The following is a 25,768-nucleotide window of genomic DNA, read 5'->3' on the forward strand; positions in this document are numbered from 1 at the left end:
CGATTATATGAATTATCTAATTAGTATAATAAATTATTCCATTTCTGTTGTATTATTATAGGCAGAATTGTCTTTTATAAAATGAACTTTTCTGTATTTGCATAACATGAAAATATTGATACAGACGGAATTAAAAAAACAAAACACCACTGCAATGTTTGAAAATTTTATGTTTTATCTACCTCATTGTTGATTTTCCACACAAAGAGTAATCTACCTCAAGAACTTTTCACTACTTTTCATGTTCTAAGATACCTCAGTGTCTTGTCAAATTAAATATGAGAAATTTAGACTGATGTAAACTGTAATATTTTTGTAAAGCATGATGACGTGGTTGCTAAGATTATTGTGTGTTGAGAAGAGGAATAATTTACTGGGATATATGGTCATTCAAGTTACTATAGTTTTAGTAAATACCACTTTGATTTTTCTCTTATGAATTAGATACTAGGTTTTTTTGAATACAAAATGTGCCTTGTAATCCAAATTATTTCCTAGACGTGCCAGTGATTCTTGTGATGTGAATTGTCTTTATTTCACTAGCATTAAGAAATTGCTGGTTTAAACCACAAATAAGGAGCAGCCAGAAAGAGAAAGCTTGTAGTTGCCTATGCATATGGAAGAGGATGGAATATTTATTTTTCTTTGCATCTTTGTGGCTAATTTTAGCTGTGAGGTGAAGAGTGAATGCCTTTGTTTATGTCATGTCAGAGCTGCTGCATGCTACTGGCAAATGCTGGGTGCAGCTAACAATTTTTTATTGAACCCCAATTAAATGTGCAGGCATTATTGAAAGGTACTGCTGTTCAGCCAATCAGTGGTGAGAGAGATAGGAGGTAAATTTCAGTTAAAAGAAAGAGTGGCAGAGAAAAATTTACATTTTCTTCTATTTCTGTAGTTAGAAGTAGAACCAGAGAAGCTTATCCCTTCTGTATGCCATCTGTTTCAAAAAGCAAAAAAAAAGATCACTTGCATAGTAGCAGGAATGTACTGTTATGGTTGGTTTTACTGGCATATGGGAGAAAGGAGGTTGTAGCCAGGTGGGAATTGGTCTCTTCTCCCAGTGACAGGTCAGGACACCAGTCTTATGCTGCTCTAGGGGTGTTTAGGCTGGACATTTGGAAGAGGTTCTTCACAGAAAGGATGACTGGGAATTGGAATGGGATGTCCAGGGAGGTGGTGGAGTCACTGTCCCTGGAGGTGTTTAAAGGGAAAACTGGATGAGGCACTTAGTGCCATGGAGTAGTTGACATGGGGGTGTTTGGTCATAGGTTGGACTCAAAGGTCTTTTCCAACCTACTTGATCCTGTGATTCTGTACAGGGACTGTAGCTAAAAAGATAGTGTTGTCCAACTTGTTGCACACATTTGTGTTACATTGTAAAGAGCATTAAAATCCCCTACCTGTGTGGCTGTGGGAGGTAGTGGGTATGTCAGTCTGGAAGGGTTGGAGATTAGTCTCCTATTTTGGTTCAGAATGACTTGTGATAGAGCTGGGAACAGTGTTTCACAAATACTTAGAGATCTTGTTTTATATAATCAGGTATGAATATTTGATTTGATAATCAATCTTGATTTGCATAATCAGATTAAAGAGATTTTTTGCTTCTCTATCCAAATGCTGCAGTTTTTCATTAATGAGTTGCTGTAAAGAGTAGCACCATTCTTGACAACTCTTACGATGCTACTTTTTTCATAAGCGAGAATGAGAACATTTAATCTAGATTTTTTGTGCAAAAGGTTCTGCAGTCTGATAAAATATAGTTATAACAATGTTAAAAGGACTGTCTGGTTACTTGTTGCTTAGTTTTCCCAAGAGTTCTAGTATTTGTGCATATGTAGCTGAACAAATCCATGCTAATGGAATAGCTGTTTGGAGATCCAAAGAGAACTTTCAACCTTTCAATTTTCTGAAAACGCTGCTTAGTCAGTTAAAGGCTGGACTAGCTCTTTAGGGCCTTTCCTTAAGGTACACAGTGTTTAGTTTGTCAGGATTCTGATTTCTGGGTTATTTAGTGTGTTAATGCGTGTCTTTTGTTCTTTTATAAGAAACAAAGCATGCATAGTTTATGATGGTGATGGTCAAGAATAGAATCCATCACTGAATGATGCTGCACACTCTTTAGTTCCAATTAGTGACCTTTATTCAATACAAATATTTTCAGTAAATCTGGAATGTCTTGTAAACAAGAGGACTGTGAAAGCTTTTAGAATACAGGAATATTTCATTCCTTAAACAGTTATACAAATAAAACAAAAACTCACAAAGAAACCTCTCACCCATTTGCCCACTGAATGTCTTGAAATAGGACTAAAGTTTAGGAGAGAGGTGTAAGAGCATAAGTGCTGGGATTATACTCATTTTTAAGTTGCCTAATTGTGCTTCTTTACCAAAGCTCCAGATGTAGTCATTTTACAGTGACTTCTGATACAAAAATATGTTATTGGGATCCACTTGAATTAAGAGCAAAAAGTGATAGTTACGTCTGCAGGTGTGACAGTCATTTAAGTCATTCACAAAATCAGTTGTGGTGTCTTGTATTGAAGAAAATTAGAATGCTTATCTTTATTTGCATTTATCTGAAAATGCTAACCCTGAATTTGAATGTTCTGGGTGGAAGTAGTTGTTAATAGCTGCAATATCAATGACGTGGTTCAATGTTATTGTCACAAGCAATTGTCACTTCTCACACATGATCCAAGTAGCCTGCCACTGTTGTAAGGGACTGGTATACATGCTGTTCAGCAGCAGCACACTAAGAAACTTTAGAAATTTGAAGTGCTTATGCTGAAGATTTCTTTGTTTTTTACATTGAAATGAGTCACAAACTATAGTTTGTGATGGAAGTGTAACCAGCTAATAATTTTATGTTTTAAATTGGTTATTCATGTTGCTGTATTCAAGAAAGAAGTTCTGCTTTAGTGGGAAAAAAATAGATCCTTTAAATTAATAGTGGGTAAAAAGTGTTTGTTTGGTATAATCAACTATTTAAAATAATACTTATTATAGTTCTTTGCTCTTTTCTGCACACAAGTGACTGACAAGCAGTGAAGAGGGCTCAAAATCAATTCCACATTTTTGACTTGGGTGTATGACCTTCTGAGAAATAGAGCCAGCTGTATTCATCACAACTTCTATGCTAAATCATAATATCTCAACATAATTATTGATGGAGTTGTCTCAGCTCTTCACTGTCTCTGTTCTTCTGGTAAAGCGTGAAGGAGCTGATTTTCCATATAGTGAAGTGGTTTTTGTTTTTTGTTTTTCAAGCTGGTTTGGGGCTTGATGAGAGTAATGAGAGATGAATATGCAAATAGTTACACTTCATTATTTTCTGTGGCAGTGAGGAAGTTTTGTGTGTTAGAATGTTCAGAACATGGTTATTTTTCCTGCCCTATGAAGCTATTTTTTTCATCATGGGGCATTAAATTGCCTTAATGGATTACAGAAATCCATGGGCCACGTGCAATTAATGTAATGAACCTAAGACTAGCATTTTCTGAGTGAGCTAATCTTGAAAGCTGTTCGTGAGACTTTTTACTTTTTCAGATTGGTATTTGAAGTAGTAGAAGTTGGAATAGTCAAAGATTTCAATTTATTACTTCAAGATAATTCTGGGGTTTTTTTTCAGAAGGTGATGAGAATGTTAAAATAGCTTTTTAAACTATATTTAACTATATAAGCTAAAAAATACAGAAATGGTTCTCAATACAGCCATAATAAATGGTCTCACGCTTCACTGGTATTTCACTACTGCACTTTCTCAGCCTATGATGTAAAAACCTCTAGATCATAACTGAGATGCAGATTTGGTTACATGTAATTAAGTGATATTTAACTTTTGATGCCCTTACAGAAGAGGAAAATTAATTTTCATCTGTCTTATCCTACTTGCAACAACAAAGAAGCCACAGAAAATTGATTATTTTAGTCCAAGCCGCTCTGTTTTAAGACAATATAATCTGAGGCTGCCTGGATTTGGGAAGTTTTTCATTTTCCTGAAGTGTAACAGATTCAGTTACTTCAGTGATTAGTTTTACCATGGTAGGCTAAGTATCATATAAATCTGTTTAACATCTGCACAAGCCACTCAGAGCTTGGAATCTGTTTGCCTGTTTATTGCTCAACATGTACCTAAATACAACGTGGAACTATCTGTACAAGTGCAATCTTAAGCGCAATATTACTTATTAAATAATTGTACAGCTTCTTTTTAGGGTTTTAGTTAAATATTTATTTTAATGCTTTCAGGAGTACTTTTGTTTCAATGTTCTTTAAACAAACCAAAACCACTCAAAACCCTCTACATTTTCACTTGAAATAATATTGAACTCACACATGACTTTTTAAGAATGATTTCAAGAAAATGCTGTAGGCTTTTGCCCCTAATGACCATCAGGTATTGTTCCATGAAGTTATATTGTTGCACTTGTGTCCGTGATTCCTTTCTGAAAGAGCTAATTATTGTTATTAAAACTGATGTTTAAAGTAAAAATATTTATATTATAGTTTCAGAAGTCAGATTTGTAGTAGACAGTGTGACACAATTCTGGTTAATATTTGCTGTTTTCTTTTACTTCATATATATATATGTGGAAATGCATCTTTTATATTTATTTAACAATACATATGAAGTCAACTATTCAGAAGGAAGAAAGGGTCAAAATTAAGATTATCATAAACCTTACTTCCATCTCATTCTCTTATTACGCTCACGTTGCCCTGCATGCTTGTGTTGGCTAGTGTGGATCTCTTTTTCCGCTTTAAAAGGCCTTAATTTTTCTTCTACACCTGATTTACAATTTAAATGTTGCTTTAAGACTACAGAAAGAGACATGTATCCTGTCTTTATTTTCAATTTTTTGAACAAAAGAAGCAAACTGCAATTAACCTTAGTGCCTGCACATGACATTCTCCATGAATGTTTTTGCCCTAATAGTAAATTGCTAGTCATAGTTGGAAAAATACAGGGTTTTTTTACACATACCATAATTATTAGCCCTGCCTTATAAGAATATTAAATTTTATTGTTTCCTTTAAGGCTTTATAGTGGGACATTATTTCACTATAATGTTTTCCATTTCTAGTGGAACTGAAGTGTGACGCATTTGTCTCTAATTCCATTTTCTGAAATATTTTTGTTCAAAATTTGCAACCTCTTGAGCTATTGAGATGACTAATTTCATATATTAGGGTTTTATCTTCCTGTTTTATTACTAAAAAACAAAAGCAACAAAAACACACCCCCACAAGAATTGCTTGGTTTCTTTCAAGAAGCCAAAAATAGGTTTTTAGAACAGAGGGTATGATCCAACCTAGGACTTAGCTCTGCAACCTGAATTTATACCACTTTTCTGTATGTATGTGTCATCATGTACTATTTTTTCAAGTAGCCTGCTGTGTTCAGTGCACTGGTGCAGAAGTCAGCATTTGAGATAACTGATTTCAGTCTCTTGTGATCACAGCTTGGCAAATAGCATTTGTTTAGGATGAGGTACTAGAAGAAATCAAAGCATGTGTTATAAAAATCAAATATTAAGCTTTCATATTTGTGTCTAAAAACTTAGATGACCAAGCATACCAAAGCATATTAAGTGCATGTAGGATGAAATAATTGTATACATTTTTGTGAAATCCACTGCATTATTTAATAAACGCATTCTGTTTGGAGAAAATGAAGTAATTTCTGTAGTTAAATAGATTTTTTTAATGCTTTGAATTCCCTTTGAAACAATGTCCATTTTGAAAAGTCTGGACCAAGAAAGGAAAGCTAGTCTTGACATTTCAGCTAGGGCTGTTCAGCATCTCAGCTCAGCTGTGGAAAAACAGTCTGTGAAGGGAGAGAGCAAATGTCATTTTTTATCATACACCAGCTGATTTAAAATAGCTCTGTAGTCCACCAGTGTCTCCTCTTTGCTTATCTCTGTCACTTGATCTTCTAAAGTAGAGACTAGCGATAGATTGTTATTCCCCATGCAGATCTATCTTACAGGCTTCTGAAACAGTTTTTGAAATAAAACTCTGCAGGCATTTTTTAACAAATGAAAGTCAGTATCTAATGCATTACTAGATTGTTCCACCAGATTATTCTCGGCACCTAAACTTCGCTCCCTTTGTACAGGCAACCTTAGATGTAAGCAGAAAGCAATTCAGAGTGTCCATGAATAGTTGTAGTGTTTTGTTGCCTGTGTTATTTTGGAGTGAGAGGGAGGTACTTTGCACCTTGCCAGCAGATGACCAAGGAGGCAGACATCACAATGCAATCAAAATGTAGATTTTTATTTAATTTTTGTAGTTTCCTGTCCTATTATGATCATTTTACAGAGTTAGCATGCACAAAAAGCCAAAGAAGATAACAGACGTGTTGTATGGATTTGGGTACAAATTACTATCAAATGACAATCTATTGCATTTAAGTTTATTTTAGATTCAAGTTCTTTACATAGTGGTTAATATAGAGTGTATAGGAATATCCAGAAGCAAAGATAAATCCTGCGCTGGTCAGAAGGTTAGATTGTCACAGAATTGTCATGTTGACCAGAAGAGAGTGATTCAGATGAGTAGCTTGGAAACTATTGGCAGCTGAGTACTAGTGCCATGCTGGTGCTGACAGTCTCTTATGCTTACTAAACATCCTCTGTCTTACAAATCTCCTGTAGTTCTTTTGCTCACCCTACTGCACTTCCTTCTGTCCTCCTGGAATTCTCTTTTGTTATCTTTGCTCTTAGCATTACAATGCCAAAGGCTGCCTTCAAGGCTATATCTCGTTCCCTGCATTGTTTGTTATGCAAGCATGTTTTGGAACCTCAGGATGTTTGCCTAAGTTATCTAGAGATCATTCAGCCACCATACATATTTTAGATGTGCACTCTTTAAGCCACACTCTTTGCAGTCCTTGCACCTGTTTTTGCAACTTTGCTGATCTGACTTTCACTTGTGCTGTGTTGTCCTGTCCATTCTCTATTTCTTCAGATTTTAATTTCATTAGAAACTTTCCAGTAAGTAAGTTCCACTACTTTTGCCTTATTTTCTCATGTTCTTCATTCACCTTTCCACTATCATGTGTCCTTCAACATTTTTAGCTTTCATAATCTGCTTTGTCATTCATCTCTTCCCCCCTTTGCCTTTTCATGGTGTGCCTCAGGATACTCCTCACTATATCGCCTCACTTGGTAAGAAGCAAAATGTCGTGTAATTTTTTGTGCAAGTCAAAACTCTGGAAAGTAGAATATTAAATATAGTATGTGGTTTGGCAGAAAGTAGTGTTTGCCAAAGATGTATCTATTAAATGGAAGTTTGAATGCAGAGGAGACTGAAAAGGGGGAGCAAACAGCAAGACAATTGAAGGAAGAATCTGCAAGATTAAGGTAAATCAAAAGCAAATTATGATCCTTGATTAGGAGAAGGAGCTCTGAAATTAGAAAGAGGACCTACTCTGGAATAGATTCCAAATAAATACGGTAGACCAAAAATAATAATTCTATGCTGTGTACCGAAAGAAACGTCACTTAGGAAGTTTTGGGCCATTATATTATCTAACATGTGTTTGAACCTCTAAGCTAGGCAGTAGTGTATTTTTAAAACATTTTTAATTTTGTTTTCTAAGTGAATACTAAAATTTGGGAGCTTCTCTGTATGAAGAAAGTTTCATCTGAAGTTTCTAAAGCTATCTAAAGAAATCTAAAAATTTCTGCTTAGATGTCTATCCATTCTGTTTAGTATTAGTGAAGGAAGTGATGGTATAAAGTTGACAGCTGAAAACCTGAGGCAATGGGCATTTATTAAAAGTTAACCTACACTGTCTTCTTAATAAAGTTCAGCTAAGGAATTGAGAGTATCAATGAATTTGCAGAAAAAGTAGGAATATTTTTATTCTATATATTGCATAAGTGGTTTATAACACAACATGCTGGTTTGAGGGGGTGTTTTTGTTTACTTTTATGGAGGGGCTGGATTTGGGAACCTGTGGAACTGAGTGTGACTTGGCAGAATTAGTTGCTTCTGATCATGATTTCCACTGAATTGACTTCTGAAAGGACAAGAAGTGTCCAAACATTCTTGATTACATGCTTAACCTATAAAACAGGAGAAACACAGATTTAAGAAACAAATTCCTTGTCCATGACCTGCTTATAGTCAGCCTCAATTAAGCATAGGGCCTCACTACCTAAGTCTAGATTTTTAAAAAGGAAAAGCTGTCTGGAAAAAAAATTTAAATGCATGTATCATTGCTTTCTTTAAATCAAATCTTCTCTTGAAGACCTTTAAATAGATTGAAAAATATTTTCAAAATAAATGGATTTCAAAATTACTAAGTAGGTAAGAAAAGAGTCATATGATTTGAATAACTTTCTTCATAAAACATGGAACTTTTTCTTTAAAAGTTATAACTCTGCATCTTAAATATAGTAATTGCAAACAAGTTTATGGTGGTCGTTTTTAAATTTAGCATTTATATTATGATCTTGTTTCAAATCAGTATTTTGAATGTTATATTGTACGATTTAAGGCATGATAATTATTCTTTTTGTCTTTTAAAGGCAATAATGGGTATTTGCAATCAAATTTTACTCTAGTGTGAGTATGTTATATTTCCATTGCTTGCAGTACAGTTGCATACATAGAAATTCAGGTAAAACTATCACTATGGGATATTTATTGGTTTTTTCACATAATTTATCAAGAAATGGCAACTTCCTTGTATTTTAAGGTCTTTTGCATTTAAGAAAACAAGATTATAATTTTTTTTTGTTGTTTTTTTTTTTTTCATTGTTTTTAATTTGAATTTTGTTTAACATACTGTTTCCATTTTGTGAGCTTTCCTATGCATGTGCAAAATGTTTCTCCTCAGGCCCCCTTGTAATTCCTGGTCCTATTTTTATGAACCATCGAGAACAGGCTCTAGCCAGAATCAGACTCTCTCCAGCACCGCTAAAGCATAAACGGGACAAGCACAAAGGTATTTGATCTTCCTTATTGACTAGGGTGGAAATAAGCCCAGCCTCCCAGTCACTTCTTCCAGATGCTGCATCTGTCTTTCCAAAGAACTGCACAAAATAAGTTCTGCCTTTGCTTCCTGTTAGTATCTTGTTACCTGAGGAGAAAGAGAACACATTTAAATGTTGGCCTTTCTTTAGAAGTGTAAATGTTCATTAGTCCACATCATCTTTCCCCTTTTTTTTTGTGAAATATGCATTGCCTTTCTGTGTGTCTTCTCTCATTTCTAATGCTGTCTCATTCTTGAAGTTCTTTATTTTTACTGTAGGAAACTTTACATGTTAGAGTGATTCAAGACTGTTGCACTGCATTTATGTTTTTTGTCCTTTGTGTTGTGTATTTGGGGTGTTTACTTAAATGTATCAGTTCCAGGCTTGATAATTCTGGCATAAATATTTTCATAGGTGTATTATCTTTCAACAAGCCATTTTTAGGAGTGAAGTATTTGAAATAATGTAAACATTACTTTTTGCTAACTTTGAATGGGGAGAATACAAATCAAAATACACCTTTTTCTCTGCAATGTTCTTGAGCTAAATGTTTTTTATAGAGTACAGTATGGAGGTGTCTTGGTATTTCAGACATTTTTATATGTCTGGCAAGCCAATTCATTATATCTTCAGTTTCTAAGTGTGTCATTTGTTCAGATATAAATGACTTACATGTTTCTTAGAAAGTGGTAGTGTGTTACTAACTCAATTTACTGAAATTGAGCTGTCTCAAATCTGATGATAGTTTGTATATACCTGTGTATTGATGTCTGTACATACATTATTTATATATAAAAGAGAAATATGTAAAATGGAGGTTATAGACCTGGTCAAAGTATGAAGCTCCTACAAGTGGTGAACCCAGAATGCTTCAACTCTTTTCTAAAGAATAGCTAAATATTAAGAGAATTAGTGTGGCATTTCGGTTGAATTAGTGGAAGTTACTGATTGTGTTTGGCATGTATGCAAACAAATGAAGCGTTACGGGATAAAGTTTCAATGTGTGGGGGGGATGGGCTTACTGAGTTATGAACACACTGGATTGTGAAATCATCTTAGGTTTACTTTACAGAAATGAAAGCAAAATCTGATACTTTGAATCTGCATAACATTCAGTCTTTTTGATAGGCATAATATCTGATCTTTAAGTCTTGATAGATTTAGTAGAATAATCCATCATAATCTCACTGGAGAGATTGCCTGCTGAAAGAGAACATACTGAATTTAAGTGTTGCTACGTGAGTGACAATTTGCTGGTAGCCATTATTCTTGAGCTGGATACTACTGCTAGTTGTACTGCAAACCCTTGACTCCACAGGCAAATGCATAAAGAAGTATGCTTGTCCTGCCTACATCTGTGCTTTTTTGGCACATGTTAGTCGTTGGAACTCATTTCAGATCAAGTATCTCCTTAAAAGAGGTGTATTCATTAGTGTCAGTTTGAGGCGTATGTTGCCTCTTGGAGCTGTAAGAACAGTATAAAGGTCTGTTTTGTGCTGGAAGACTTTGGTCAGATATGCCCTATTGAACTGAACATTTATTTTTCTTTAAGGAAGGCTACATGGAAGGAAATACTCAGTTTGTTTTAATTCTTTGTGTCTTATGGTAAACAGATAAGGAGGTTTTCAGGTAAATTTTTAGACCCTTCTCTGCCTCAGAAGACTGCCTTTCAAAATACAGCTGTAAATTTGACTAGGAACTAGAAATACCCCTTAACTTCTCAAAGAGATTCCAAGGGAAAAAGGAAAACTGGTGAAGTGGGTTGTTATCCGAGTAACAGGCAAGGTGAGAATTGTGAAAAAGATAATGTATATTTTTTATCTTAGAAGGCATGCCTCTCTTCTTGAGGAAGAATGTAAAAGCAATAATAGAGCGGAGATAAAAGGACATTATCACATTGAAATCAGCAAGTTCTTTTATTTTTTAACATAATGCTTTCCAAACTGTCCTTCTTCCTTCAGATGTTTCTGCTATAGTACTCTTCTTCACACCAACCAGACCTTCAAGATCTTTGGGCAAGGAATGTTTAGTTCAGCTGTAGTACTGATAAGGCCAGTACTAAACTTGCTGGTTGCTACTTCTCTGCTTGCAGCTGCAGAGCTTCTCTTGATAATGATATTTAAACTTGAATGTGGACAGCTTCCTCAAGACTTCTTCAGGCAATTATTGTCTAATATAAAAAGTGTGTTTGTTATGTACTTTTACATATTGTCAAACCACGGAGTTGTGGAATGGTTTGGATTGGAAGGGACCTTAAAGATCATCCAGTCCCAACCCCCTTGACATGGACAGGGACACCTTCCATTAGATCAGATTGCTCAAAGCCCCATCCAGCCTGGCCTAGAGCACTTCCAGGGCTGGGGTATCCTCGATTTCTCTGGGCAGCATGTTGCAAGTGCTTCATCACCCTCAGAGTAAAGAATTTTTTTCATAATAATATGCATGTCTGTCACTTGTGGAATTTGTCTATTTGGTTGTCCAGTTGAAAACTCCTTCAGTTTTATTGAAACAGCAGGTTTTTTAGAAATCTTGCCATTGTCATTTAGTCTCTTCATATTTATAGGGTCTGCATATCAAGATCATTGTTAATGCAAAATACTGCATAATTAAGCATATTCTTCCCTTCTTCTGTGTCTTTCACAATTATTAATAGAAGGGATTAGATGTGACATGTTTGGTATTCATAGAGTAGTTTGGCACTAAGAAGAAAAACGAGCTTGCGCTTCATCCTTATTCTATAATGAGGTAGTGAGTTTCCAGTCTACATCTCCAGTCCTTGTGGATTCCCATAACTGAGCATCTGAGTAAAAAGTGATGCCTGGAGAGGATACCTAGAACAGAGGCTAGACAGTGTTAAAGGAATGAAGTAGATATTTATTGAAAAGGCCTTCAAAGGATATGCCTTGGGCAGTACAAGAGCACAGCCATGGCTCCACCCAAGGTAGATGCAAGATGGATGGCCATTCACAAGTTTCCATAACCAAAACACAAGTTTTGGTCCATTTCCGTATTGGGGTTAATTGTCCAATTACAGCTTTAGGTTGTGAAGTCCTGTCCTCTCAGATTGCTGTCCTCAGTTTGCTCCTGTTTTTACTTTCTGGGTCTAAAGTTGCAATGGTGTCCTTGGTTCTCAGGCTGGAAAAGGATTGTTTTGTCTAACTGAACTGTGAAGAGAGCTTCTTAACACTTTATATGAAGTTCAGGGTTATATACTACAGAACAGAATCTGGAAAATATGAATACTAAACTTAAGGCATCAAAAGGATTAATGAAAGTCTGTAAAATTTTCTCAACTGCCGAAATGAACTGAGTAGAAATAAAAACAAAGTAAGCTTCTTGACTCAGCTAAGACTCAGCAGTTTGAATGCCACCTTTATCCCGTATTTGGAAGTAGTGGTAAATGTTCTAAGAAATATGAAACAAATACCCTCAAAATGACTAAGACTAGATGAAGCTGAACCTGCATGGATGGAATATAGGTCAACCATTTTGCAAATACTAAGACAAAATTACCATATGTTCAAGAAAACTTACTTGGAATTTACTTTTTAAGTTTTTGGCTGTCTAAGATACCATATAAAGGGCAGAATCGTGTGAAGCACTCATTGGACTGAAACAGCTGACAATGAAAAACCTACATCTGATTTATAATTAAAATGTGAATTTATTATCACTTTATTCTACATGTTATGCACTTGTGACTCTGCATATTGTATTTCACCAATGAGTTCAAGTAAGCTCAGTAGCAACCTTTAAAGAATCCAACAGACTTATATTTTATCATAGGATGGATGATTTTCACAGCCACGGTATATTCCTTTTCCCCCTGCACTGTAGCTATAAAATTGGTTACAGATGTTTCAGCTGCAGCCTGGGGTAGACAGACAAGAGGTGCAGGCACAGACTGATTAAAGTCATGTTGTATGTAAAATCTGTAAATTACAGCACTCAGGACACTCTGTGAGGGTTGGACATCACAGACACTAACCAGTAACTTGACCAATATGCTTCATTTGGGTAATTGCTACTGAACAGATCCAAGATTTGTTGGCATGTGACGTGGTCTGAAGAGACAGTTAATGTAAGAATTTTTAATATGCAGTCATATTCCATTAATACTTTTCATCTGTGGGGTATTGAACATCTCTAGAAGTGCTTTTTCTCTCCTCCAAAGATGGATGATAAGTGAGAAATGGAATACCACCACCCTTGCTGTTGGAGAACACTAACAGAATGCTTTTCCTCTGGTTTGGGCCAAGCAAGGGTCCACCATATCTTGCTGTAACGATGCTGGATTGGGAGTTTTTGCCAGAAGAAGTCTCATTTTAAGCTCATTGTTTCACTTGCTATAGGGACTGAATGAGCTTTTCCTTTGTTCCTGGAAAGCAGTGGTTTTTGTGGCAGCAATATGAGCCAAGAGAACTTCTAATCCCATTTGATGGAGGAGGAAAATCGTCTTCAGGAGTTAAGAATTTTCTGCGTGGTAGTGGAGATTGGTTGGTTGTATTTGTAGTTCTCTATTTTTCCTTCCCCAGCTTTGAGATATTGGAGATGAAAACCCATCATTGTGAAGTTGTTCAGGAGCACGCCCCTCTATATTGAGGGCATAAAGTATTTTCCTTGGGGCTTTCTTCTCTGTCAGAGAGATGGAGTCAGAAGTGCTGCTGTTCAGTGGTACTCCAGGTGGATAACAGTGAAGGTACTAACTTGCTCTGCTTAAAGGTTCCAAGGCATCCAACAAGAAGACTCTTTGCTTCGGACTTTTTATGCTTCCCTTTCAGGAACAGTTATTTTGGTATTACTTGTAATGAAGTGAAAAAGTGCACAATTGTTTGAAGGAAAAAAAATGTGTACCTCCCTAGTTACAGTTGTTCCTTGAAACATGCAAATAAGCTTTCAGCATCACTTTTGACTCACATTTTTTTAAAAAAACTGTAACTTTTTGAAAGTAGTGGAAGGAAAGAGGGTGACCCAGTTTATTTGCAGCCTTATTTCCGAGTGTAAGTTCTCCTAGCCAGTGCTGCTGGAAAAAATATGATATGTATTGGCCATGTGATGGAGTAACAGGAAAATATTGTAGTCCAGAAATTTAAAATATTGTAGTCCAGATTTAAAAGTAAGTAATGATATAATGATACTCTATTTGGCTTTGTGTATTTTGATCAAAAGACCTTTTTTTTCCTAAACAACACTAGCTGTTTTAGTTGCAAGGGTTTTGTACTTAACTAGACATAAATTATCAAATGATAATCAAGTTTTGAAGATCCAAACAATTCAAAACTCTTGAGACAGTTGCTAACCATGCAAAGAAGGCTGACAGGAATTCCATTTTCAGTTTAAAAATTTCACACTTGAGCAAAGTAAGATATGTATGAAAGACAGTTGCTTCTATTCCTGCATTCTTAGAGCCTTAGAGAAGTTAGGTTTGGAAATTGAAAATACCAACTTGTAAAATTTTATCCTTTTAAATAAATTTATTTCTCAGATAGCTAATTCAAAGGCTTGTTTCATGTAAAGGTACTTGTCTCTGCATCTTGCACACTAATATTTAGTATTTCCCCAAGGAAAGTACTGTGTTATGCTTTTCATTTACAACTTTGGAGAAAATGGTGCTATATCTAGAATCAGGTTTTATTTAATGGTAGTGTGACATTAATCAGCTGAGAAAACAGGAATCCCTAACTTTTTAATAGTGGTTTTTAAGCCATTTAGAGCAGGATGTTTTTCTTACAGTGAGGCAGACATGCACATGTGCCTCTTCAAGTTTCTGCAGATGACTTGATGCACACGACCAGAAGACACCTGCTGCTACAATTTGCTCATGTGACTGCATAGGTGATCTGATTGCTGTATGCCAAGAGCATTTCATTGGAAGTGTATGTAGCCAGGACACATTCTTACTGGAAATGTGTATTTCTCACAGATGATTATTCAAGTGCATTTACACAGTGAGAGAGCTCATATTTTTCATTATTCAGCAGCGTCTGCAGGAGGAGGGGATACAGGGGCCACAGGTGGACTTCCAGAATACTCAGCTGCTTTTCTGCTCCTGTCTGAAAAACCTGTATGAAATTGCAAAGCAGTAAGCAAACTGCTTGCTGGATAAATAATTTTGGTGGCAGTATCAGCTGCTAGAAACACCTCCTGATTACTTTGTCACATAGAGTTCAATGCAAAAGTAGGCATAAAAAGTGCAAAGGTACTGTATTTGAGAAGTAGTAAAACTTTGAGTTGCTTTGTTGTATGACTAAAAAATACTTTGAGCTGCTTAATGCAGAACTACAGGACTAAGAGAAAACTGTCATTTTGAAGGGTTGTTGTTCAACGATAATTCTGTCTCCTTATATTTGCTGTTGTTTCCAATACAAAAAAAAAAGCTGCACACAGACCTTCAGAAACACTTCTTCTAATTTGTGTGTAGTCTGGTAGTACACAATGTCAAAAATGCCATAGCAATTCTGAGAGAGTTTTTTTAACCACGTCTCCATTTCACATGTATCCAGCATGTAATACATGTTTCAAAGTGATACTTTACCTATGCTTTTAAATCTAATTCTTCTAAACCCTTAGTACCCATACACACTGTTCTTTACAGATGTGAACTACATGCAGATTCATGCAATTCAAGTCATCACTAGGAAGTAGCTTTATTCTTAGAACAGTAAGATTTTTAAAAACTGGTATATAATAAAAGTGTGAAACAACTTTACTGTATCAGCAGTTTTCTGCAATAAAAAGAAAAATTTGAGCAATATGTATAAAAGTAGAATTCTATTTTTAAAATTTTCTAAGTCTGTAATTACAATGTTTCACAGAGGGAATAATGAAGTCTTGAAGTTCAGACTTCCACTGATGATTATTCAGGAAAACATGTTGAAATTATAAGTATAGGTCTAAATTAACAATACCTTGAATTCTTTGAGAGACAACTTGTTTCCTTGTATCAGTTTTGTAAATAGATCAGTACTCAGACTTAGCACAGAGAGAATGTGCAGTTATTTTTCACTTAATCTATTTATGTCATTTCTCTATGCTAGATAGAGTGACTGAAGTTTAATAGATGATGGAAACATTCTGAGTTCTGGAGAAGATGATAGCTTGCAAGAAATTTAGGAATAACACATTGCACTTCTTTGCTTTTGTCCAATGTGAAGGCAGCTTGACTTTAGGAATCAATAATGCACTTCATACTTACTGAACACATACATGGTTATTAAAGCAAATCATAGAAATGTTGTCTAAAAATGCGTGGAAGCAGACAGGAAACAGACATGCTCTTGGTGAGTTGTCTGCATTGTTAGAAAGGAGCTGTATAAGTAATTGTCAGCTACTTAAAACATGGGCTCTGTGGCTGAATTGGAGGAAAGTAAACTCCTTAATGAGTAGTAACTGGAAAAGGTAGGCTAGGCTATGCCTTGTTGAGGTTAACTACAGTGTTGCCTACTTACTAATGCTACCTTACTGAAGAGTGGAAGTGATGGCTTTTAAGAAAAGCTTCTGAAGTTTGAATTCTCTGCTTCACTGGTTCTTTTTGTCTGCTCTTTGGGAAGCTTCTACTTTAGAGGATATTTTCCAATGTGTACCTTTATAGAACATTGTTTAAAAATAGAGCTTCTGTCATCTTCCACATCTGCTTTGATGCCACATTTTGAGCTCTTTTGCTACTCTGAAAGTTCTCTCTTCTACCTTAAAGTGGTGGAGTGGGGAGTTTTTTACTATTCTTGTCCTATTCATTCTTATAATATGACTTTATTAGCATGCATAGTACGTAATTGTAAGTCTTGTTTATAGATGGAAGTGGAGAAAGAGGCGAGAAGGATGCCAGCAAAATCACAACGTATCCACCAGGGGCTGTCCGCTTTGACTGTGAGCTGCGAGCTGTACAAGTCAGTTGTGGATTTCACCATTCAGGTAAAAACAAATAAATCAATGTTAATTATAATAGAGATTTTTTTAAGGTTGTCATGTGTCTTCACTGCTTTGTGCTCCATTTTTAAAATGGATGTATGCAGGAGTGCTTAAAGTTGAAAACATGGCAGGGTCATTTTGTCAAATCTCAAACAATCACACCATGTGCCTGAGAGTATTGTCCAAATGCTTCCTGGACTCTGTCAGGCTTCTGTGACCACTTCCCTGTGGAGCTTATTGCAATGTCCAGCTATCCTCTGGGTGAAGAATCTTTTCCTAATATCCAGCCTAAACCTTCCCTTATATGTTTTATGCTATTTTATTACAGGCTAAAGTAACATCACCACTCAAATCCTCACATCACCTCCCTGATTCCTGTAATGAAAGGCAACTCACTGTCCTTCAGCAGTGAAAAGGACTATAAGTATAAAATACCTGAGTTACATCAGAGCTTGTAAGCAATTTTGGAATCAATTTAAAACATATACATGGCAGAGCTCTACTCCTGCATAGAAGTGCTAGTTGTTACAGGTTGCAGAATCTGATCTGGATCTCTTGGGAATCATAAACCACTGCTCAGAAGAGTAACAAAGACTGATGCAGTACCATGTCATGTGTGTATGTCAGAAAGATGTTGTTGTTTTTCAGTGGTTTTGATGGAGAATGGTGATGTTTACACATTTGGATATGGGCAGCATGGTCAACTTGGACATGGTGATGTTAATTCCAGGTAAGCTGGTAATCAAAGGATGTGATTGTATTACTGTACTTCTTCATAAGAAATGGTTAAATTTCTGGTTCTCTGTACCTAGCAGGTATGAAAATTCAAATATAGACCAAATAAAGTTGAAGAGCTCTTGTTCTACACTTACTTCCTATAATCCCCTGAATATTGATGCAATAACAGTACTTTTGTACTGCATAAGTAATTTATTTAATGCATGAAAGCTTCTGTACATAGTTATTAGCATTACTTTAATAATAGTTTGAAAGACTTCTGTCTCTTTAATTCTCCCTGAATCTATGAGAATTACATTGAAGTCTCATTAAGATTTCATTATTTCTGTAAAATGATACATATGCAATAATTCAAATAATATGATATTCTAAACCTAGATAAACCTGTTCCTGTTAAATCAGTGATAAGAGTTCGCAGAATATTCACAGAATCACAGAATGTTCTGTGTTGGCAGGGACCTACAAGGATCGTGTCCAGCTCTTAAGTGAATGGCCTGTGGGGGGAACAAACCCACAACCTTGGTGTTACTAGCATCGTGCTCTGACCAACTGAGCTAATCTCAATTCAGTTGTGATGAAGTCTCATTTGTTGTTCGTCAGTTATCTCCCAAATTAAGTCCCTAAGCTTTGGTTTCAGCTGCATTTTGTAGTCACTTGTTTTGGGTGTTGTCAGAAGAGTGATGAGTGCTTTCTTTGTGGTCAATGGAAATAGAGAAATCAACAGAGCATGGAGAGGTATTTGAGTAACCAGCCACTGCTTACTTGCTTTAGGTGTGGTGTGCTTAGTAGCTCTGTAAATCTCCATTGACTACAGTGAGAGCATAGATAAGTAAATATAGATGTCTTTAATATGAAGCTCAATCTTGCTCTTAGTATCTCATGCTTAGAGTCACATATTTTCATTAAAGTAAATAAAAAACCATTGTCCTGCCGTAAAAGGAAGTGTGATTTAGGTCTTATGTCATATAAAATGGGGGTTTCTGTAGTAGGAATCTTTGAGACTTTGTGTATGTCCAGTAATGCTCAGTATCCTTATGTAAAAGGCTACTGAGAACAGAGCATCCATGATCTGTCTTCAGTTCTTTCATTTCTCTTGTAGCAGTCAGGTGAAAATTACTGAACATCTATCCTCCTAATCTCTTTGGAGACTTCAAAACCCTCTTTTTTGTCAAGTTCCTGAAAAAATCTTCATCATCTTAAAATTTGCATTGGATTCACTAAGCCAAAGGGGGAGAGGGAAGAAAGTATACAGGAAATACCGCCTTGTATTGGCTGCTGTGCCTGATAGTGGTCTCTGAACTGTTACCCCTACTCAGTTTGCATTAGACTGGTGAATACAGTCTGGGTTTCTGTCTATGATAGAGTCATATTGCAGACAAGTACTTAGTTTTTCCTTCCTGGAAATTCTTGTGTATTTGTTCCAAGGACCAATTACTTAAACTAGAAATTAAAGTTGCTGTTAGCAGAAGGCCAGTTTGTCTTAAAGACTAAAGAGGTACATGTAGCAGTGACATTTGTACTGGTATCTTAATGTTACCTATTTCTAACTTTGATGAAATCACTTGACTTTTCAGAAGGCTTTGGAGATATCTGTTATATTTGTCAGTATTTCAGGTGGTAAACCCTACATCTGTTAGTTATTTAGATAGAAACTGGATGAAGACCAGTAGTAGTCCCAAGTGAGACCCTAAGGGAGAATATGAAAATTCCTGTGCTGAAGGATAGTGCTTGAGCAGAAGTAGAAGCTGAGGACGTGCAAGTGACTTGGCACGGACCTTTGTATCAGTCTACATCAGACCTATAAAGTGTCTGAAAAAAGCCTTGAAGAAATTTGGAGTATGTCCTGTGCATGAGAACTGGCTGTAGTACTATATTACTATTTAGCACCATCATTCAAATTATAATTTCTTCATTGATGTACTTCTTTTTCCAGCTTTAAGTAGAGATCTCTCCTCTGTCCTCACAGTAAGGGATTCAGAGAAGGAAACAGGGAATCCTTATGCAGAGTTCCACCTCAGTTGGGACGCAGTGGTGCTCAGATGGCCAGCTCCTGCCAGGTCAGTGGTATGTCAGTCATGCAGTGTGTCACATTGCCTGTATTGACCTCAGGAAGAGCATCATCTTCTGAATTCAGGAACTGATATCTACTGTAGTTCTGGGAGAGAGAGAGGAGAGAGAGGAGGAAACAAGCAAGTAATATTTAGGCATCCTTTCAGAGACTTTTGACTTGCAGTGTAAAGATTTAGTAGTGATACTATATTTTTTAAAGTCTTGAAAATGTTCAAGTATTTTAAATTCTGAACACCCGATCAGACATGCCTTTCTCCTTAATTAAGGGGATTCTAGACTCTTCGATTAGAATATTGTAAACATCACAAATTCTTCACCTACTTCAGTAGGAATGAGGTAGATTATGTGCCCTATCAGTAAGCTGGAACCATTAAATTAGCCTGTGTAGGCTTTTTGTTGTAACATCCACAGTGGCAGATGTTGATAAGCTATTCCCTACATGAAAGATTTGTCAGTCTGTGCTTATATTCTCCTCAAATTATCTGCTGGTGAATAGAAACTTAGTGGAAGCAAGAAATTCTTTGCAGTATCTAGTCTTGGTGAAAAACAGCATGTATTGTGCTCAGGTAAGCAAAGGCATGTTTGTTACTGATGCTTCCCTCAGGAAGCTGGAAGTTAAAACTCCAGGATCTTTCTGTTACTGTTCAAATCTGCTTTTTTTTTTTTTTTTTGGTACAAACTCTTGACTTCAGCACTTCAGTAGCAGGTACATGACCTGACAGTCAAGCTTCAGAAGTGGAATGACTGAAGTGATACAGTCTTGATAGGATTTTCCTTCCAAAGGTTCAACAATAAAATAAACCAAAACTGAACAGACTTTCCATAGATGATCAGCTTAAGATAAAGAATATCCACTTCAGATAAGGAATAGAGACTATATTCTTTTAGCAACTCCAGGGGGAAAAAAAAAGTGTTCCATTATCTGTTTGCTAGGACCATGTTTCTAGGTGTATTTTCTGATTATTTTACTCCAGTGGTGGAGTGCAGGTCATATTTACATCTTTTCACCAAATTTCCTCTAAAACAGAGTCACTTCTAAAATATAAAGATCTCCATTTTCTCTGTAATAAAGTTGTCCAACTCTGCTTGCAATGGGCAGAAATTGCTACTGGTTTTCTCTTACCCACTACACAGTAACAGGTGCCAGTGAACAGTGTTTCCAGCACCACGGTCAGCTGCCCCAAGTGATGTGTTTTAGGAGCTGGAGGACAGCTGTTGTCTGCATAAGTACCACGGACAGCGATTGTTCGAACAGGTCATGCATGATGACTTTTCAAAGATTACAACTGCTCTGAGAAATGCTTACCCTTTGGGATGGAAGAGCGTTTCCATGTGGACAGCCAGAATGCATCTGGACCTTCTTCAGGATTCTAAGTTAGCTGCATGTTCATCTCCTCAATTATTCAGTAATTGTTACTTTTTCCCAAGGAATCTCAGGTTTTCTCTATAGCTGAGCTTGTCCTTTTGTGATTGACCAAACATTCTGTGACTTTGACACCAGCATGTCTTTCCACTTCATCCCAGAAGTCCTTGTTTTCTTTGATTCAGATGGAGAAGCTTAGGTTGTTAAAACTTTGCCCAGAGTCTCTCAGACTCTTCAGTGTCTATTCTGAGTTTTCCTGTGTTGAGTTTCAGGGGGATAGGGAAATACTCAATAGTATCACAGGTTTTAAACTCCATGTGCACTAGTTAAACTGCCTGCTGTATTTTTTGAAATCCCTCTTTATTTTAGGAAGTCAAAACTAATTTTTTGCAATTCATGTTTATTTTATGATGTAGTTAAGTATCTTACAGGTTTTTTTTTTTCTGTTAATTTCTAAATGAACTCATAGACTGTAGTTTGCCATTCCAAAAGTTGGGTGATCTTAATGAAAAAGCTGTTTAAGAGGGTAATGGATTTCATCTCTCTGCATTAGTGGCTTATTTGATTTTGTTCTGCTGTTGCCAAGGGGCTATAAAACACTGCATTCATATAACATTGCTGATAGATTCAATTGGAAAAACAAAGACAAATAGTTATGGTGATAATAGCTTCATTTTTAAGCATTAAAAGATTAAATATTCACTGCTTTTTTTTTAATAAAGATGTGATTGATAATTCCAAATAAAGATGTGATTGATAATTCTATAAGCCTGCACCTATCATAATTTTGAGGGAGAGGAAGAAAAACCTTATGATAAAAACACTTCCTTTTAACAGGAGTGCTTTTGGATTAGTTGCTAGTTACATTTTATTTATATATTAATGCCTTTTTGAGTTTCCTTAAAGCTAATGAGAGACAAATGTAAAGATTTTTTTTTTAATTTCATCATTGGTGCTGCTAAACTATACTCTGTGTCTGTGTATAATCACAGCGATGTCTAAATCCATGTGCCTATACAGCAAGATAAGTGCCTAAACTTGAGTGTCACATTGTACATCCTCTACTTAATTTTCTTCTGCCCTGCAGTCCCTACATCTCCACTAGTCACCCATTGAAAGCTAAATTTACCACCAAAGAATACTTTTTCTGTCTACCTATGTTCATCCTTCCTCAGGTCACCAACCTGTCTTCGTGCTACATTCCTCTGTTCTACATTTTCATGTTTACATCTTCCCATCTACCCTTTTTCTGCTGAACATGATGCTTCACTTTCCTCATACTTTCTTGACTTCTATTTTACCTGCAATTCAGCCAAAACCAGAACTTTGAGATGAACCATCTTTTAGCACATCAGCTGCTAAACAATCACTAGGTAACTATTGGCTGACCTTTTTTTATTCCAGTATAAAACAACCTGTTCTTATTTTAGATTACCCTGCTTTTGAAAGGCTGTGTTGAAAATTAAGTTCACAAAGTGCTGTCATCCTCTGTATAACTGAACCCAGTTTCCAAACATAAAATTATGTGGGAATAACTTGTTCTTCAAATTCAGTCTTTAACTCCAGGAAATATTAAGTCTAGGTAGACATTCATTATGGGATTCAAAGTTATGTAGGTTTCTATTATCTTTGTTGGTATTGAAATTTTATTGAAAATTTTAGTGTCTCACACTTTTTATCTTTTGTGCTCTTTCTATTTCAAGTCATCAGTTCAACTTTTCTTTTTTTGCATCTTGATTACCATGCCATTTTTCCCCCCCTTCATTTTTACTGAAATGGAAAGTTTATTTTCTTATGTCTGTCTATATTTGGGAGACAAATGAATTAGACCTTTTCATATCTCTCTGGAAAAAGTTTGGTCAGGTCTATTTTTTATTGAGTCTGAGTTTGATGGGAGACGAGCTGATGGAGAGAAATAGACCTTTATTTCTTTTATAATTCCCTAGCCAGCAATCCTGAGAGCGCTGTAGCAATATTGCTTCTGGTAACTGTACTGGAGTATCAGCCATATAAGGCTTTGATTGTTTCCAGGGTTTAAATGCTTAAGTAGAGTTCTCTGAACATATTTTACTGCTACATTCCATTGCAATATATTTTGTATTCATACAAAAATACACACATGTATATGTTATTGTATCTACACATCTGTAATTCTAGAATTATATATTAAATTAATAATTGTCATTCTCCGCTAATTTCTGAGTTTAATTGAAGAGAAGTTCCTTGATTTGTTTCCCTGTAACAGAAGGGCAAAAATTTAACTATCTGGTGCAGTCTTTCAAACCCTGTTGGTTTAATATGCAAGATGTTTCTTTGCTCTAACTCTCTATAGTATGTGAATCTAGTGAATGTATTTAACGCAATTGAGATACATGTAATACTAATGTATTTTTGAGATACTGCTGACCATGTATTGACATAGATTTATTTTTATCTAGGGGATGTCCCACTTTGGTGCAAGCATTACCAGGTCCTAGTACACAAGTTACTGCTGGGAGCAACCACACAGCTATTCTCTTAATGGATGGCCAGGTTTTCACATTTGGAAGTTTCTCAGTAAGGAAATGTTAATTGCTTATGGGAATAAGCTACTAGTTAATGTGTTGTTCAGAGACCTTTCAAAGACTGCTTTCACTTGCTCTTACAGAACTGTGCATGATTTCTGCATGTCTTTAACATCTGCTATGTTTTAAAATGTAGCCTTTAATATTGTTCTGTTTAGAAATGCATAATGCCAGGCGTTCTTGGAGTTTTTTTATATTTTAATGAAGATGGTGATTTAAAGCAGTCTTATAAGGTGCACCAGTTTCCTCAAGCTCTTAATGTTTCAAGCTTGGTTCTAAGTAAATGTTGCCTATTCTGTTACCTATCTCCATTTGATAGAGAAAAGTGTCCTGGGTTCATCCATAGAAACAGCAATGAGTTTCAGAAGTTCTGCTTACACTTGAGGGGAGAGGTTATTGCTCAGTACAACACAGCACAACTCCAGTAGTCTTCTTTCATATTCACATGGTGTATATTTCCCCATGTCCATGTGGAATCCATTCTTATATTCACTAAACAAGCATTTAAACATTGTTTACTTCCCTCTGCACCTGTGTTTGCAAAGATGCTCCTTGTAGCATATAAATATTGAGCTATTTTTACATGCTTAAAAAACTATGTACTGTCAAACACAACAGAAGAGATTTCAACTTTTGAAATCTTTTTACAAAAAAAAAAAAAAAAAGTGGAGAGTGAAATTTTGGAAGTAGAAAGTCATACCCTGAATTAAAAGTGAGTAATATTTTGTTGTTTTTCAAACTTTAATCAAAAGCTTTGGTGTTTGTGTTCCTGTCAAAACTGACATGGACATGTAAAGGTTTAAGCTTTGTTGTCTTGCAGTGAAACTTGGCCCCTGAAAAACCAAGTTCGCTCTCAGAAATGGGGTGTAAAAGCTTGTCAGTTGACTGACAGTTTTTTCCACTTTCTCTAAAAGAAAAAAAAAAAGTTTAGGCCATATTTAGACCACTTGATTTTTGTGTCTGGTTTTAATATTGTAGTACTGGAAAGTTTGCTGAAAGCTTCATAAAGTCAAGACAAAATCAAAACAAAGCATGCTACTTGAAAATATCTTCACCAAGTTTGCTTACTTATGTTGTTATGAAGAAAGATGAGTAATGTGCTGAACAGAAGACATTTACTGTATATACTTTTTTTTCTGTAATCATTTTAACTTCATTGGCATACAGTGCATTTTCTGTGCCTGAGGGAGGTAGATGATACATAAGCAGGTTTCTGGCAGCAGTTTTCTACATACTTAGGTGCAGTATAAGAACTTTTGGCCCATCTCAGTAACTAGTTTTACACTGAGGTAAGGCCCTAGATCTCCAGATAAGCATGTCCTTGCTGAAGCACTGTTTTTAGCCCAAGTTTGATGTACTAATTGATTTTTAGGTTTTTAAGAGGTATTTGCTCTTAAAACTTCATCCAGAATTGAATGGAACTCAGACTATCTGAATATATATTAATCTATTCCTTGTTTAGAGCTGACATTAATCAAATATTGAACACTGTAGGAAAATAATGTTTTTATATTTTATTCTGAATATGGAGAGGAAGGTTATCCATCACAAAGAGTTTGAGTTGTTGCATTTAACAAAAACTTCACTCAAAAACCTACCTGAAAAGGGAGGAGTTTATCTGTCAGTAACTTGTTCCTTGTAGTTAGATGTGTAACGCTTCACTTGGAGCAGCCATTGTATTTGGAAGGTAGCTTTGTCGTAGATTCTCTTCCAGCTTACCAGTTTTGTGTGCTAGACCTATTGAAGTAATTGACCCATCTTTGAGACTAACTATTACTGTCACTTACTGATTCTTGCATTCTTTCTACAGAAAGGTCAGCTTGGCAGACCAATTCTGGATATGCCCTACTGGAATGCAAAACCAGCACCTATGCCTAACATAGGCTCCAAATATGGGCGCAAAGCTACGTGGATTGGAGCGAGTGGAGACCAGACTTTTCTCCGGATTGACGAAGCTCTCATTAATTCTCATGTGCTTGCTACATCAGAGATATTTGCAAGCAGGCATATAATAGGCAAGAACTCTTCTGTATTATTTTAAATGCTTAGACAAGTACTGGAGAAGAAAAGGGATTCAGTAGAGGAGAAACAAGTCAGAAACGTGGATGGAGGGAATGAAAATATTTTTGCCTTCTAGT

General features: G+C 35.9%; 1 protein-coding gene across 20 annotated transcripts in view; it reads left to right on the forward strand.

Moving 5' to 3' along the window:
• The window catches only part of MYCBP2 (MYC binding protein 2), a 174,244-nt gene that overhangs the window by 52,923 nt on the left and 95,553 nt on the right, over positions 1-25,768 (forward strand). For 17 of the 20 annotated variants that reach the window (XM_030270789.4, XM_030270803.4, XM_030270836.4 and 14 more), the window contains exons 18-22: positions 8,852-8,959; positions 16,779-16,898; positions 17,544-17,625; positions 23,505-23,622; positions 25,441-25,645. In XM_030270789.4, coding sequence (XP_030126649.4) covers positions 8,852-8,959; positions 16,779-16,898; positions 17,544-17,625; positions 23,505-23,622; positions 25,441-25,645 — 633 coding nt within the window. Of the gene's footprint in view, positions 1-8,851; positions 8,960-16,774; positions 16,899-17,543; positions 17,626-19,566; positions 19,691-23,504; positions 23,623-25,440; positions 25,646-25,768 lie in introns of those variants that run through there. The other 3 variants (XM_030270896.4, XM_072928004.1, XM_030270825.4) reach the window with 3 other exon arrangements.

Source organism: Taeniopygia guttata, chromosome 1, assembly GCF_048771995.1.
Source record: "Taeniopygia guttata chromosome 1, bTaeGut7.mat, whole genome shotgun sequence".
Taxonomy (NCBI): domain Eukaryota; kingdom Metazoa; phylum Chordata; class Aves; order Passeriformes; family Estrildidae; genus Taeniopygia; species Taeniopygia guttata.